This window comes from Clavelina lepadiformis, chromosome 2 (genome assembly GCF_947623445.1).
Source record: "Clavelina lepadiformis chromosome 2, kaClaLepa1.1, whole genome shotgun sequence".
Taxonomy (NCBI): domain Eukaryota; kingdom Metazoa; phylum Chordata; class Ascidiacea; order Aplousobranchia; family Clavelinidae; genus Clavelina; species Clavelina lepadiformis.
The window spans coordinates 9,190,869-9,208,116 of NC_135241.1; the positions used below are offsets into that span (position 1 = coordinate 9,190,869).

The 17,248-nt window shown below is 33.6% G+C and overlaps 2 protein-coding genes across 2 annotated transcripts; one reads left to right on the forward strand and one right to left on the reverse strand.

The window, feature by feature from the left end:
* Positions 1-511: 511 nt before the first annotated feature.
* Positions 512-2,362, reverse strand: LOC143444892 (zinc finger MYM-type protein 1-like). The gene is made up of 4 exons (XM_076943686.1): positions 2,359-2,362; positions 1,163-2,286; positions 740-983; positions 512-597 (listed from the first exon to the last, which is right to left on the reverse strand). The coding sequence occupies exons 1-4, from the start codon at positions 2,360-2,362 to the stop codon at positions 512-514; spliced, it is 1,458 nt and encodes a 485-aa protein (XP_076799801.1).
* A 1,217-nt stretch (positions 2,363-3,579) lies between these two features.
* On the forward strand, positions 3,580-17,213 carry LOC143446074 (magnesium transporter NIPA2-like). Its single transcript, XM_076945547.1, has 10 exons — positions 3,580-4,945; positions 5,040-5,135; positions 8,191-8,308; positions 10,265-10,407; positions 10,971-11,027; positions 12,157-12,247; positions 12,619-12,779; positions 13,057-13,304; positions 14,684-14,840; positions 15,631-17,213. The coding sequence occupies exons 2-10, from the start codon at positions 5,126-5,128 to the stop codon at positions 15,909-15,911; spliced, it is 1,266 nt and encodes a 421-aa protein (XP_076801662.1). The 5' UTR covers positions 3,580-4,945; positions 5,040-5,125; the 3' UTR covers positions 15,912-17,213.
* The last annotated feature ends 35 nt before the right edge of the window (positions 17,214-17,248 follow it).

Here is a 17,248-nt window from a genome sequence, read left to right on the forward strand (position 1 = left end):
AGTTTATTTGGGGTCTTCATTAGCAGTGATTTAGCTAGCATGTCACTACTATCCAAAGAAATGTAGGCAAGTCACATTTGAATAGACACTGTGTTGATAGAGTTCCAGTGTTAACTGTTATATACTTTTATACTGCGTAGACTTTGTGTTTTTGGTACCGTTTAAAATGAAGCGGCAAGCAAACTGCTACAATGCTTTGCACAAAACACGAAGTTAGGACACCATTGTACTGTAGCAGTGATAGCAAGCGTTTAGAATCATCCAAACATGACGTATAGGCAGGGTCATAAGCGCCGAAGTTTACAAAATGTAGGGTGGAAAAGTTAATGGATTCATATGTTTGGGAATTCCCCGTGTCAAGGAATGTTGTAAAAACACAAAATAAGATAAAATATACTTCTAATCAACGTTATTTGCGACAACAGCCATGGTACAAGTTTTTGCTTGTTATAAAATTTCTAGACTTGTTGGTTATGCTAACCTACCATTTATAGCACAATTTTATTTCTATTCATGTCTTAGTGCTTTGCCACTTTCTTCTGCCTATGGATAGCTGGGAGCATGTTTTTTGTTCTACCATACGTCCTACTTTTAGTTCTGTGAAGTTTACGGCAAAAAATGAACGAAATTCTTATACGCGTTATTCAATCATTATCTATTATTTAATTATTGTTCGTTTTTTAATTTATTCGCATCAAAAAAACAAAACAGATCTAACAAAATTAGCAGCAACGATTACTGAATGTGCTTCTATTTGGCACATAATCAAGAACGTTAAAATTTTGAACACTGCAGTAAAGTATCTCGTCTGTGATTTTCCGCACCTCTTCTAGTTTTGAACTCCCTATTCTCTTTAAACTCTTTGCATGCGTCGCCCCAAGGTTATTTTTGGTTATTATGTTTGTTTGTACAGACGTAACTTCCGTAACACCAGAGATGGGAAAACACTTCCAACAAAAGCATATATAACCTTTTGACTCGAACTGTATTCAATTCAAACATACAAGCAGACATAATATTCAAAACAAGAGTAATGAAAAGTACATAATAAAACACACTGGGAAGTTAAAATAATCTCACTTGGAAAAAGTATTCTGGCGAAAGGAACTGCGATCAATCCATTTATTTATTATAGAATTTAAGTCAAGTTTGTCTGACCTACTGACCTGTGACAGTAAATATATGTCATCGCTGGGTTAATCTGCTTAAACCGTGCTTGCACACCGGTGAGACGGCCACGCATGTTAGCTGCGCTATCATATGTTTGCCCTCGACAATTTTTCAAGTCCAGTCCAACTGAAGTAATGCAGCTCTTAATAACGTTAAATAAGGTGAGAGAATCTGTGCTGTCGGTTGCATAAAGCCCTAAAATATGTTCTTGGACACATAAGTTCTCGTCAACATATCGAACGCAGATGGAAACCTGTTCCTGATTTGAAACATCCGTAGTTTCATCTGCAATTATACTGAAAAACTTTGCTTTATTAATATCGGCTACGACACCTCGGATTACTGCCTCTGCTATCATTTGCAACATTTCATTTTGTACATCATGGCTTATCCATTTCGGTTTTGCTGATCTTTCAAACCAGAGTGACACATCTTCATTATATTTCCTCAGTAATTTAAGCGTTTGCACTAAGTTCGACTTGCTGTCGTCATGTCCTCTCAGAGCTAGACCTTGCTGAGCGAGAAATCTTATACTCTCAAATATTGCCTCAAGTGCAACCCTATTTCGCTTGAGATTTTCTTGTGCTTTTGGATTAACTAAAGCGGCAACGTGACTTTTTCTGGCGTAGTTCAGCTTTGCGTCAAGACAGAGCTTGTAAAGGGAACTCTCGCTGTGTTTCTTGGCGGCACCTTTGATGTGCTTCCAATCTTTGTATCCTGTCAGCCAAACTGGATACTTATGTTTGAAAGTCGAAATAACATCGGGGGTCACATGATTTGCTGAAGAAGCCCAATTACACACTGCACAAATAGCCACGTCTTTTTGTCGATCATATTTTATCAATTCGTGCTGTTCAAGCAATCGTAAAACATATTTCTCTGCAGTGCCCGAAGTTGTTAAAGTTTCCGCTGAAACACTAATATTGAAACTTTCGGAACAAACAGGAATATATGGATCTGAAGTCGAAACGTCTTCTTTCTCATGCGGCAAACTAACTTCGTTGTCGTTTTCCCCTGGTCTATTCTGAGCGAAAAACGACCTAATAGATGTTTGCCTGCCTGACCTTTCTGCATCATTACGTTTAACAGAGCTCATCTTACTCGCATTGATCATGTCTAAACAAATTTAAATGAAGACTTGTAAATTTTTTGAAAGACGTTGGAAAATTTAGCCTAATCCTGGCATACTCATACTTGTAAAATTCCGTATTAAATTAGTAGACGTAGGAAAATTTTGTGATCACAATTTTCCAAATTGGAAAATTCCGTTTTGGAAAATTGCACAGTGGAAAACTTTATTTCCCTATTTTTCTTTTAGAATTTTCCACTGGTCATCTTATTGTATGACGTGTTTAATTTAGAGTTCATTTAAAAATAAAATGCATTGTTGTAATAATGGTTATTGTATCGCGAGAAAGTCACGTGTTACACCATAAAGTATATTATGTAACGTGTAACAAGTAAATAGAATAATAGATGAGTGCAGAAAGTTAATTAGTTTTGGATCGCATTGATAAAAATGTTAGGTCTACAAAGCTTGTCGCATCTCCTATCACGACAAGCAAGGTATGAGGAAATCTCAGTCAAAGTGACCGGACTGGAGTTGTCACTTTTCAAACGAGTAGCAGCAATAAATTTAACCAATTCATCTTGATTACAAGAACGTAAAATCGCTATTACATGTTAGGGACTAAAATGCCAGGGCGGAAAAATCCGCCCTGTCCGCCCAAGTTCGGCGCCCGTGGGCAGGGTTGGCATACCGTCCTTATTTCTAAGATTTGTCCTTATTTTAAAGGTCCATGTCTTAGAAAATATTTTTGTCCTTTTCTCTAAGAAATGTCCTTATTTTCGTCTTATTTTTAGGACAGAGTTTCGTATTTTGGGCATTTTGACACCTTTAGTATAACATTTTGTACCAAAGAAATACAAAAATTTAGAACATGCATATAGTATCTAGTTTTTTCATTTTCGGAACATTGATTGCCTTCTCCTGTTGTGCACTGTTTAATGTAATATTCTTCTTTTGTTTCCTGTTCAACCTTATTTTTGAGCCCAGACCGATGGCAACCCTGCGTATAGGCTAGGGTGGCTTCATCCATTTAGTCTAGCCATAATAATTTGCCAAATTAGATAAATCTTTGCAATTACAAGTGGTAGCCCAGGTATGCACTGGAGAAAGATTGAATAGGTGCACAGTTTGAAGATAATGTAAAAATGTATTATTTTTAAAAAGTGCACTCTTTTTTGGCCAAAAATTGGCGAAACAGCTTCCTCATAAAAATACATGATTACCATAGTATTCAGGGTTTTATAACCTATTATCTCAAATCTAGCGTTTTTGATGTGAATAACTGAACTAATAGAAGGTTGTTAGAAATCAATGGGTGAGTGTGCAAAGTATGAATAGATTTTCTAGTTGTTTATTGTGAATCAAATCACATATCTGACAAATTATCATTCAATTTCTAGCAATTAAAAAAACATCTTGTTGTTAAGAATTACTTGAGTTTTTGTTCCAGTTTTTCTGGCACTTTCACAAATTTTTTTCTGGAATCACTCTTAGGCTTAAGGCTTGTTTTTTATTAATTTTTTTATCATTTCAGTGAATAATACAAGAAAATATCGAAATGTAATGAAAGCTATCAATACCTCTTTAGTTACAATAACATGCTAAGCTTGGTTTATTAAGCAACTATCGACATGCTACTTAGATATTTGAAAATTAAGTTATGGTGACATTACCTTGACATTTAACTTACACAACACTGGCAGTCCGGTAGGATCTATGTAGCCAATGAGTAGAATTTCTTTTTAATTTAAATTTGGTTGAAAAAAATAGCAAATATGATACTTACTGTTATTCTTGTTAGTCACAACTACAGTATATCATCTATGAATATTTGAAATATTGTAAAATTTAGATCTTAGTTAATAATAATTTAATAAATCCCACAAATTTTAATTAAACCCATCAACACATCTTTTAAATTCATTCAATTCAAGTATGTAAAAGGTTCGACTGGTTATATTTGGAATTGGGCCCCTGCGTATTTTAGAATGATACTGCTGCCTGAGTGATGCAGAATTAATGAAAGTTATCTAACTTTTTGTCCAACATGGTTTTTGTCAATAATTATGACACTTTACTTACTTGAAATGGCTGTATTGTCAATGTCTTTTTATAGCTGTCATGAGTGAACATGAAAATATTTTGGAACGGCAATAGTCTTGCATCATTAAATTGTCTAGAATTCGATTTTGATTGAACTAGACTTGCAAAAAAAACTGAAACACCAAGAAGACATGTTGTGCAAAAGATAAATGCACTATAGTTCCAGCCTAAGTAACAACAAATAAATTACTATTGTTATTGTGTTCATCTTTTTAATAATTCAAGCTGTTCTATCAAGTAATAGCATATGTCACAGTGTGCTGAATAAGTCAAGCAGTCCTTATTTCAAGAAGTGTTGAATTGTTAGCAACTGATGACCATGTTTACATTAATAAATTCATTACTGCATATATATATATATATATATATATATATATATCAGTCTCATATATCGGCAATTGGTCCAGCCAAGACTTGCCTGTCAGTTAACATTTTGTAAACAAAACATGCTGTTTCCTATTTTTCGAAAGATATATGCTGACTTGCTAGTTGATGTGCACTGATTTATTTTTAATTTTGACTCTGTTTTTGTTTCTTTTTTGGCCATGTTTTCGGTTTGTTGGCTTAGAAGATCCACTGTTTTAAATCCAAAATTGAACCAAGGTAGTTTTGTTGTATGATGCACATTTTCTTGTGGATTATATTTATTTTTTGTATGTAACTTTTATTTTGTTAATGTTAATATCTGGTTTTGCAGAAACAAGTGTTCAGTAAATTAGTATTATCTTGGGTCAAGCAGCCAGTGTAGGAAAAAGCTTTCTACAATATAAAATCTTCAACGGAATGAATGGTGGTGAGTTTGTGCTTTTCTGTGCATAAATGAGAGCTATAAGATAGTTAAAAAGTACTAAAATATAGTTGAAAGTATATTTATGATGTGTGTCATATATGTATTTCAGAGGTCAACAATTTGAGACGAATTATATATAGTGTTTGGCGTTTTAGGAAAAAGGGAATAATTTTGAACTGTTGATTTCAAATATGACCTCAGTTGTCACCATGTAGATTAGTTGTTGAGCTGGTTTTGATATTCTAAAATTACGCAGTTGTTTATTGCATTTAAGCGTGCTGTTGCATGAAATCAATGTTACACATTTCTTGCTTGCATAAAGCTGCTAATGTCTCATTTTTAAAGGCCAGTGAGTTTTTTTAATTAACCTCCTACACTTGAATAATGGGCAGTAAAGAAAACAAAAAGAAAAGAATTTTAAAAAACCTGAAGCTTCAGCTCATATACTCTCAACTACAATTTACAAGGCATAGATGAGACCCTGTACATAAAAATATGGGGATCACGTCAATTGACCGTGAACAAATTCACCGGTGACAATTGGTCGTGGTCAACTGACCGGCAACAAATTGGCCGGCGACACAAATCAACCGCTACGCATTTTATTTTTATTTTTTACGCAAATTAGCATTGTTGTTTATTCAAATTATATGATTTAAGTGATAATATGATTTAAGGTCAGTTGGTTCTAGGTAAATTTACGTCACGGTCAGTTGTCCCCCGGTCAGTTGTCCCCGGTCAGTTTGTTCGCGGTCAATTTCCCACGGTTAATTGTCGTGGAACCAAAAATATGGCCTAATGCTGAAATACTATAGTAGTGCTGACAATAAAGCATTAAAAGGCTGGGAAAAGCCAAAACATTATGGCGTACTGTTCTTACACAACGAAAAAAATCGTACGTTTGCTATAGTATACCTGAAGCTTTGTTTTTTTGCTGTTTATGAAAACATAGCTTATACTTCTCAGTTCTGACTAACCCTCTTTATAAAAACCAATAGAATTCTGCCAACAAGTTGATATTCCAGCAACTCTAAGATCTTTTCTCCTTCGTTCTGTTCTTGCATTCTTCTAAGATGCAAAATGTTAGAGATGATTTGTCCTACTATGTCACCAACAATACACAACGTGATTGAAATGTGCCAGCAAAATTACAAATACGCAAAATTAACTTCAGGGCTTTAACATTTTCGTTTAGTAGATGCATTGCAAGGTGAGCACTGGACAGTTTACCTTTGATTCCACCGAAAAGCTTGTGATCGATTGTATATATACACTTCTGAATTTATTAAATTTGGAAATACACAATAAAAAACAAAATTATATAGGCATTAAGAACTTGTGAATTAGGTGTATTATATGTGTGATCTCCTTAGTTCTTATAAAAAAAAACTGCATCACGCTTGGCAGTTTGGCCAAAGTAAAATTTCGTATACACATGTATTCGAATTCAAAATGCTTTAGCAGTTTAGCAAATCCTGGGATTCGAAAATACTTTGTTACATATAAGCGACTTACTTTTTTGCTTTCCTGTAAGATCCGACGACATACGAATGTACAGTATGTGCATGAACCAAAGCATTACCCTTTTCCTTTTTATGTTTTCAACATTATTTGCTTACACACTCGTAAGCTGTGGCTGTTGTTGCAATTGGATAGATAAGAACAAAAAAGGTTGGTTGAGGCTGTGTAGCGGCCTTACGTTAATTAATTAATTATTATCATGCATTGCCAAGGAGTGATTGATCTTGCGTATCATCGAGAAATTTTTTGGCTAGGCCCCAAGTTTTGTTACCTGTACTTGGGTAATGTCATTACTCATTACCTTTTTACTTGTAGCAACTAATTGTGCCATGTTGCGCCAAGCTCACGTTTTGCCCAGACGCAAAGAGGGAAAAAAGAAAAGGTCGTGATGTACCACTAAAGAAATAGGAAATTTTTGGCAATTGCAGGGAAAAGATTACCCGCATTCTGACCAAAGTATTGTTTAAACATATCAAGCATTTGTCATAAAACCTTGAGACTGTACATGCAAACAAAAGACATTTCGTAGAAAGAATTCAAGAGCCAAAACAGTATAAAGCATTTTTTATTTTTGTTCATTCTACGTACAGGTCACAACTCCCAACCTTTTGTTCAGAAAACATGTTTTAAGTGTGTCATCAAGGAAACATGTACTTTGCATTATTGCTTTAAACCTGCTATTTTTGTCATTTAATTCAATCACGTCAACCTTAATTGCAAGACGACTGGTCAAGAACTGCCAAAAAAGTTGTGTAGGCTTCATGTTTGACTCGCAGGCCTCACTCTGGGCAGTCCTGCGTTAAAAAATAATTTAAAGACTAAAACCAAATGCCAACATGTTTGTCCAAATCAGAAAAAAATTTGCCAGAGAAATGTGGAAAAATGTATTGCATGATATCCCTTATTACCTTACAACAGCGATCGCTAAGTTTGGTCTATGTCAAATATTAAAACTTATACCCATAGAACTTATACCCTTATCTTAGTCAAGTTACAAGGCAGTAACATAATGCGAACAAATGGGCAGAGGTAAGCAGTACCAAATTACTGTACCGCGGTAATACTGATCTACTTTTTATCAAAAAATTTTAGTCGGTCCCCGTACTCGATAGTTTTCTAGTGATTATTTCAAAGTTTTCAGAAGTATGTTTTTCAAAAGTTGTTTTTATTTAAACCTCAATGCCAACTTTTAGCATTCGCTGTTCTATTTTAATCTACAAATGTCTGTCAAAGCTGCAAGAAGTGAGGCCACATTTGTTTTCACCTAGAGTAACCTGTAGCTGGGACCGAATTGGGACAAAAATTTCATTGCTTTAAATACTTTTTGAAATAGTATTGAGTACCGGTACTTGTACCGTCGGTACATTTTTGCCAAATATTGTAACCGATGGTATTTTCAAAGTACCGACTGCCCACCTCAACAAATAGGCTATGTGATTTGTTTCTCCCACTAAAACCAACAATATTTTTTCCACAAAAAGTAAGTTTCTTATTTATGGCTTATGACTGACAAGTCAGTTTGTGTTATTTTTGGCAGACCTCACTGAAAGTATTACAGGCAAGTTAACGAACTCCACGTCTGTTTCCAGTACTGATACTCCTGTTACAAGCTCCACGGCATGGTCAACAGTGATTGGTACCAACATGTCTACTACGTAAGTAGCCTATACTTTTTTTATGCAAAAATTTGTAAACCTTTTTGCATGCTTCAATTCAGAAACATTTTGTGGAAGAAACCTTCAAAGCTAAGCATATTAAGGCATTTTGGCTGTACAATCCATGATTGCTTGAAAGGCAACTTGTCTGAAACCAACATTATATATGTTCTTAACCCATTATGCGCCGAAAATTGAAATTTTCAACATTTACTTGCTGCATCTTTTAGGAGGATGGCAATTAAGTTTATACAATATCTTAGAATGTTATTTTAAAATTTGGCTTAGAACTTTTACAAATTCATGGTATCTTATGTGAAAGATGCTAGGCAAACCCACTACGCAATTTTGCCTTGCTACACGCTTAGAGGAAATGTCAAAGTTGAGTTGATGCATTTGTTTTTTTAAAACGTTTTTAAAGAAAACAAGAGCGAAAATACAGGAATTTTGCTAACTATTACGAGAAATAGGTAAAGCTCTTGCCAATATTTATTCAGTATTATAACTTTTGAAGCATTTGACGTGTAGCCCTATGTTACACTTGTCACACCATATATAATTTTGCATAACAAAATGAACATCGGGTTTGCTTGTCATGGGCAATTCCTCAGTGTTCAATACTGTTGTAAAAGATGTCATGCAATTTTATTTGAGGCTTGCCTTTAATAGCTTGTTGAAGTAATTTGCGGTACTCTACCAAGGAGTATTCTCACAACGTATCTACCAAATTGCAGCAGGTCTAAAGCACTAAATGCCATTTTATTTTCTGTGCAATTGCCAAGCATTTTCCAAAACAGTGTGTATACAATACGTTATCATGTTATTGCAAATTAAACCACGATATCATTACATTTTTAATGCTGAAATAAAAACTTATGTTTCTTGTTATGAATATTCAGCAAAAAATAAAAAAATGTTGCATACGCTGTTGAAATTCAAACTTTCCCCAAAATTGTTTTCTAATCTAATTACTGGTACTTCTGTTGTTGCTGAATTTCACCTTTGTTCATCTTAATGTTAGATAGAAAGCTCATTGCAACAGTGAAATGCTGTATGCTGCAAAGAAACTACATTATACAAGCGAAGAATCATGTGTCTTCAACCGTCATGCACACATATAATCACAGTTTAAAGCCAAATTACTGAGTATTGTATAGAGTAGACAAGTGGCACACGAGATGATTTGACGTGTACGTTATATCACCTTAAGAAATTGTAAAAAATGCCTTACAAAAATGTTTGGCACGCGAGTTGTTGATATTTTGACATTATTCATTGGGTCCTAGATGTATACTGGTTGCCGACCCCTGCCGTAGACCCATCAGCTGGAAACTTTTCTTGGTAGTAGTTGAATACCAGTTGGTTGCAACAAAATAGAAACCATAATGAATAATTGTGATTTAAAAACAAATCTACAATAGAAAAGTTAATATCAACACAACTATTTCAAACTGGCGACAAAAACATGCTTTGACTTGTATTACTTGTTTTTGATTTGATATTTCTTGCTAAAGTAACTTTATTCGTGTTTTATTAAATGTAATAAATCTAGGACCCAATCAGTCAAGACACAAATAAGTTAAAAGCAAATGACTCACAAAATACTACAAAAAAGTCACTAACCCAACTTTATTGAGTTTTATGTTCCTCAAAATTTAACAAATTATGTAAACTAAAATATTTACATCTAACATTCATTAAATTATTGATATATAACCCATAACTTAATTTGGTAAGTTGATAGCAATATTTTTTATTTTTGCTGTAATTTTATTGGTTCATCTGTTCAGATGATAATTGCTGAGATGGTGTAAAAAAAAAATTAAAATGCACAGAATTGCCGATTTCAATTTCGTATGTATAGAGTTTTTGCTTTAACCTGATGGTGTTCGCTGTAATTGGTTTTGTTTTGCTTACACTTTCATGATATTAATGCACTTTTTTTTAATGGAAAAGTGACGCAAGTAAGAATGAAACATATGATGGATTTTACGTTGGCTTAGCCCTTGCCATCAGTTCAAGTGCTTTTATTGGCGGAAGCTTTATATTAAAAAAAAAGGGTTTACTTCGACTTGCAGCCAAAGGCACTACACGTGCAGGTACATGTTGAATATTGTACAGTGGAAGCTCATTTAAGAAATTTACTTGGTTCTTGCTAGAACCAGCAGGAGTTAAAATACATGGAACAGCCATCATCCCTAACTTCAATTTCAAAATCTTTTTAACTCAAAACTTTAATTAACGCAATGATTGGCCCCAAGGACTGAACGTTTTTCGAATTTTGTCCAGAAGATCACTCATGTCATAACAAGGTGTCCACAGACATCCTTTTGTCCATGTAAAGAGGTTTCAAAGAATATGATTAGTACAGTGACATTAACAAAAAGTCGGTGCAATGGCCAATCTTAATTTCACTTCTGACTGATTCTGACAATGTAGTTAAGTTTGGACAACTCAAAACTTTGAGTTCTTTAAAGTATGTAAGTAGTGGGTCTCTTCAGTTTTGTTTTGAGCTTTCACTGCATCTTACTTCTATTGGATTGACAACCTGCGATTGACTATAGTTGACTCACGTTAGTTATACAGTAGAAATAGCACTTCATTATCAATTGAGTACTTGTATCATGAAACTGAAGAACGTAACATGGGTAAAAAATTTTAGGCGAAGGTGGCCATGCCTATCTGAAGGAATGGATGTGGTGGGCTGGCTTGATTTCAAGTATGTGTTGATATATGTTGTTTATTGTTTATATTATATGTTAATTTATTGTTTAAATTAATCCAATTATTCACGAATAATTGCTCTGAAGACCTTTGTAACTGAAATGAATTAGTCAAATTTGCTGAAAATATTATATACTGGTATGCCCGCAGCCTGCTTGGTGGCAAATTTCCCTTGCAAAAGTTGCTCTCAACCTTAAAAAATTTGAATACCTCTGGGCTACAGTATGGACAAGAGAATGGATACAAAAATTCATTAAATCTGCTTTATAAGCCAATAATGGACTGTTCCCCAGGTGGGCTTTAAGTCAGGACCACTGTAACTTGCTGTTACTTAATCTTTTACTAGTCAGCTACAGCTTTTTATCATGAAATACTTAGCCTACTCTTCGTTGTTTTGAAAAACGACAAAAATATTGTGATAGAGCTTTCATAAGATCTATTTTTTATCTGTCTTATTTGCAGCAAAGTTAACAAAGCACCAAAAAATTTTTTTTAAGTTTTTGAATTACTATACACCCCCTACAGCAATACCATTTTTAAGTAACATTAAATTCTGTAATAAGGCTTGTATACTTATTTTTAGTAAGTTAAAAAGGGTTCGATAAAACGTGGTATGCTTGTAACAACGTACGGAAGCTACTAGTAAAGTTAAATGTTTGAATTGAATTCACTATTGTTAGCATGCAGCAATCACTCGGTACGAGTTATTTCCTAGTTGAGTTCAGAGGATAAAACATGGTAAATTGAAACATTGTTTCCCACATTTTTTTTAAATTTTCCTTTCCAAAAAGGGTGAGGAAATTACGATTCCTATTGTGTGTTATGGTTATTTGTTTCCTTTTTATATCTTATCAACGTTAGTTGACAACTTGATTAGTGCACAAAATCGTTTTATTTCTATTGCAAGCAGTTTCATCACAGCATTATAAACTTGCATTGATGCATTAATAAATAGTCATTCGGGATTGATTATTTTCATGTATTGCCTATGGCATAATGTACGCCTATGGCATAATGTAAACCAGATGGTTTGCATTGCCTCGAACAGTATATCAAAAATTTTGCAGCACTTTGATGTTGAAGCTCAATGCAAAATTTACAATTATATATTTAATAAATTTCAGTGGGTGTTGGAGAAGGTGCAAATTTCTTGGCTTATGCATTTGCCCCAGCTTCTCTTGTTACTCCATTGGGTGCGCTGAGTGTGCTTGTCAGGTCAGTATAAATATTTATTGTTGTAATTGTATGTTGTTTTCACAATTTTGTATTTATTAAAATGTTGGTTTATGTATTTCCTTTTTAGTGGAGTTAATTCAAATAGAGAACTTTGTGTGAGATGTATAGATATATATATATATACTTTATTTTTATTTGCTTTAATTAGTCCAAATCTATGCAGTGATGGCTTACCCAAAAATCTATGTTCTTAAGTAACTAACTAACCATTATCATATTTACAATGTATACACCAAATGATAAAATACTAATTTGAAAGTGAAATTACCTTTATTCTATTGTTCCTATTCAAAGTTGTGTTTTGCCGTACTATAGAACTTGTTTAATGAGATGTTTTTCTCTACCTATAGTGCTGTACTTGCCTCTTATTTTCTTGATGAGCGACTGAATCTTCATGGAAAAATTGGATGCATTTTGTCAATTCTGGGATCCACCGTGATCATTATTCATGCACCACAAAAGGAGGAAGTTGCTGACCTAGCTGAAATGGGTTCAAAGTTAATTGACCCAAGTATAAATATTTAGACCGGGATATCTATATATCATATGTCAGTTCAGGAGCCTAATAATAATGTTTCGTGCAAACAATAAAAAGTTGTTGTATTGATATGTTCCAAACATAGTTATGACAAGAAAAAGTGAAGAGGGATGCATGGTAATGCTTTTACGGGCTCCCAGATTATAGACATAAACTGTTTTTTTATTAAATTATTTTAGTTCTCATTTAAGTGAACTATTAAATTATTAGAAGTGTCACTGTTAACATTTTTGTTGTTGTTTTTTTTCAGTTTTTGTCTCCTACGCAATCATAGTGATTCTAATCTCCCTCTATCTTATATTCTATGTGGCACCTCGCCATGGCACATCAAACTTTTTGGTCTACATTAGTATATGTTCTCTCTTGGGTTCTTTTTCTGTTTCAAGTGTGAAGGGAGTTGGTTTGGCATTCAAGGACTGGGCAGCAGGAATAAATATTTGGACCAATGCCCTAACTTATATTTTGTTTTTGGGTTTAGTCTTGTCAGTATCTACACAGGTAAATATTTTTAACTTACTGATCTGTACTTTTTGTTATTGTATAATTGAAGCTTGTGCTTTTATTACAAATTTTGTCATATATATTACAAAAAGCTATATTGGAGATCGATATACAGTCTATCACAATTTTTTTAATTTTTTATTTCTTCAAACACTGGTTTTTGTAGAAACTTTAGTTCTTGTGTTGTATCATAATTGCTAATTGCATCTGATCTGCACTCTATTTCTCTTAATTTGTAGAGAAATACTTTACTTTAATAGTAAACGGAAAAGTGTTGAAGAGTTTATAGATCTAAATTTTTTTTATAATTTCTAATAAATTTGCTTCTGAAAATCTGATCACTTTGTTTGCATTTGAAAACAATAGGGGGTCTGGAAATGCTTTGATAACTTCAATCTGCTGACAGACACAATACAGTAATTTTATTTGTGCTTAAGGTTCCAGAAAAGTACTTATCTTTTCTCTTTAGGGCTAGTTCCATATACTATAAAGATCTTTAATTATCTTAGTTTATTCATTCTGTGCGCATAGCATGGTGTTGCATAGAGCTAATTTATGGATATGTAGTGGTGACATTATTCAGATATTAGTCAATGGTCATTCCCCACAGCTAATTTTGTGGTAAAGCATTGAATAAAATGATCTTCCTAAAAAAAACGAGTTCCCACTTCCCAGTGGGCATCCATTCCGCTAAATTTTGGATGCCCAACTTAAAATTTAGTTGCCATGGCACCCACAAACCCATTAAAAACAGTGAGACCTTGTTAATCCGAACAACCGGAATCCCTGTTATCTGACACAAAACTGCGGGGAACGGATTTCTTCCTATACATTTTACCCCTTTAATCCGGAAACCCCTCTCTCCGACACAAAAGTTTTGGAACAAATGTGCTAAATAAATAGCAATAAAATCCGATAAACCGGATTATTAAGAGTGAAGGGAATGATTCACGATTGTCCTAGATACAGTAGTTTGTTGAGAAACACAATAGCCGATTATCTACGCATAATAATGTTGCAGTTTCACTCTTTAAACTCCGATGCATACTTTGATTTGGAGTAAGGTGCATACTACTTTTTGAACATGGTGCTACATTTGCAAGATTGATTGATTTTTCGCTTTCTGATAATCCAGATACCCCGTTAAACCGACATTTTATGACGAAACAAAGTGATCCGGATTAATGTTGTCTGACTGTACTCTTAGTTTAAAAATAAATTTGGGCGTCGAAAATAGATTCAACAATAGAAAATAGATCCATAGAGCAAACATGAACAATATGGCTTTACGCTTGTACAGTGTACATGCCCTAGCGGCCTTGCACTTAATTACAATATATTTGTCATGACAATTTTTTTGTTTTTTGCAATTCCAGGTCAACTATCTTAACAAAGCACTTGATATATTTAATACGTCTATGGTCAGTCCAGTTTACTATGTTCTGTTCACGACCACAGTCCTCATCTGCACAGCTATCTTATTCAAAGAATGGAATACTATGAATGCGGCATCAGTAATTGGGATGCTGTCAGGTATTTTTGAATTTGTCATGTAACAATAGTTCCTTTAACTTTTCCTATCAGTTTGCGTCATTTGGTAAATCAATCACAAGACCTTCCGTTGTACTATAAGTTATAAATTGCTCATGTAATAGTTTTTTAAATCTAGTTGTTTTTTATGACTTTTGGAGAGAATGCCTTCAAAGTAACCAAACTTTTCTTTTCTTTGAGTGGCAAAAATATTAGTTGTACCATGATGTACCCAGTGCAAGAAACAGCAAAGAATTTTCATGTTAACAATTTTTTTATTTTCAGCTTTGGTATGTCATTATAGTTGCATTTATAACTAGTGATGTAACATGCAACTTTTAGGTGCATGTAAACCGGATTTCTTTGTTGTTATCTTCTCAACTAAAATATTTTAAGCTTTATGCACTTGCATTAAAGTGGGTCCTCATAGTGAGATCAAAAAACCTACACAAACAAGTTCTTTACAAAAAATAATGCTTGTCACCATAATTGTCTTTGAATTTTTTATGTTTAGCTGATAATTAATTGTTTTACAGTTCTTGTTTTGTTTAACTTTGTGTTATATATTTAAATAAGATTACTCAGTAAATATACTATGGGTGCCACCAGGCATAATAATAATTATAATCATAATAATATTAATTGGCAGACAATAAAGTTGTGTTTTTACCAGTTGTGCCTTTGATAAGATTATTCAGGGTGTTAACTGCATTATATGTCAGTTTCATGTCATTTTAGTATTTATTCTTATTTCTAGCAATTTAATCAACAACTTCCTTATTTTTCTGTTCAGGTTTTGGCACAATTGTTTCTGGAATATTCCTGTTACATGCTTTTAAGGATGTTCACTTTACTTTGTCTGACCTTCCAAAATTTTCCAAGAATGGTGGGATTGTTGCCTCAGAACCTTCATCAAGTGACACAGTAAGATACACAACGATTGGACGGCAGCACGGTGATGAAAAGAGAGAACTTCTTGAAAACGCCGAGCAAGGAATGTCAGCATATTCTGATGAGGAAGACAATGCAGTGTTGTTTAGCAAACAACCACAAAATGGCCGTATAAAGAGATAGATTTCTGAATATGTATAGAATATACAACATTCATTGAGTGTATGCAGTTTTCTATGCAAGATTACTATTGAAATGGTACTACTATAAAGCTTGGAATACTTACGGACCATAATTTCTAATACGTTTCTCTTTGCAAACATACTTTTAAGCATTACCCTCAGTGCAAAGTGTGTGGTATGCTCAAAGGTGTTTATTGACAAGGACTTGTTTTGTATTGTGAAACTACTGAGAAGACCAGACTTATATGTGGAGAAACTTCTCACTGTAGTTTTCTTACTTAAACAGTATATCAGTTTTATATGTAACTTTTTATTTTATTGTTTGTTCAGTAGGAGTTTTGTTTGTAAATTATTTGATGATACATACATTTAAAATTTTGAATTTTTGCTCTGTGTTATAAAGCTTAAAGTAAGCATTACGTCATTGGTTTCAGTGACAATGATACCATCTAGGATAATAATATTTTTGAAAGCGTACCTTACCATCCAGGCAATTTAGTAAACATGTAAATAGATTTTTCTGTTCATTTAACAATTTCAGCTTCGGTAACATCTTTGCGTTGTTTGATTGTTGCTTTTTGTATTATGTTATACTAAAAAAATCTTTGGCGCAGTCTTACTTTTAAAATGATATCATACTGTACTTTGTCAATTTTATTTTGTTCTCTTGGCTTGAAATGTTGTACCTTACATTATTTGTAATGTCAAATTAGGAGTTTTGTTAAAAGTTTTTTTTTCTGCGCGTTTTTATGCTTGCAGTCTCATATATTTCATGTTAATTGTTATCTTCTTTGCATCATAACCATTACATTAGGCTTTTATCTTCTGTACAAACGATTGTCATGAGTTGCGATCAACATTATTTATGTGTGTGCCTTTTAGACCATCATTGTATTTCTAGATTTATAAGTCTTGGCATTTGAGACTAGTTAAATGTAAAGTCGCTTCGCTCTGCTAGGTTGTTTCCTGATTTTGTTTTTGTTTGGTTGAAGTTCCCATGTCATTTTACATGTTCCGTTTACTAGTAAGGCTACAATGTAAATTTTGCAGTCAGCAAGAGTTTATTTGCCTATTGCCTATAGATTCTTATTTTAGTAATTTTGATCAGCTCCGCAAGAGTACACAAACTAATTAGGAACTTCCTGCTGTAGATCATGCTCAGCCTTGGCGCGCAGTTTCTTTAAAGCGCTTGCAGATGTTAAACTTACTAATTTGTTTTGCTAGTTATTTGTATTACTTATATTATAGACTTCATGAAAATAGTTTTTGAAACATTCTATTACAAAATATATGATGGATTGGACTACCAAAGTTTACTTGGCCACTGCGTTTCGTCTA

Bases quoted from the DNA above. Each gene is read 5' to 3' on its own strand.
- LOC143444892 (XM_076943686.1), bottom strand. The intron at 984-1,162 runs GTAGGTCAGACA...AATTGAATACAG, and splicing joins ATATTTACTGTCACAGGTCA to TTCGAGTCAAAAGGTTATAT. The intron at 598-739 runs GTAATCGTTGCT...TAAACTTCACAG, and splicing joins GCCAAATAGAAGCACATTCA to AACTAAAAGTAGGACGTATG.
- LOC143446074 (XM_076945547.1), top strand. The intron at 10,408-10,970 runs GTACATGTTGAA...AAAAAATTTTAG, and splicing joins CAAAGGCACTACACGTGCAG to GCGAAGGTGGCCATGCCTAT. The intron at 12,780-13,056 runs GTATAAATATTT...GTTTTTTTTCAG, and splicing joins TTCAAAGTTAATTGACCCAA to TTTTTGTCTCCTACGCAATC.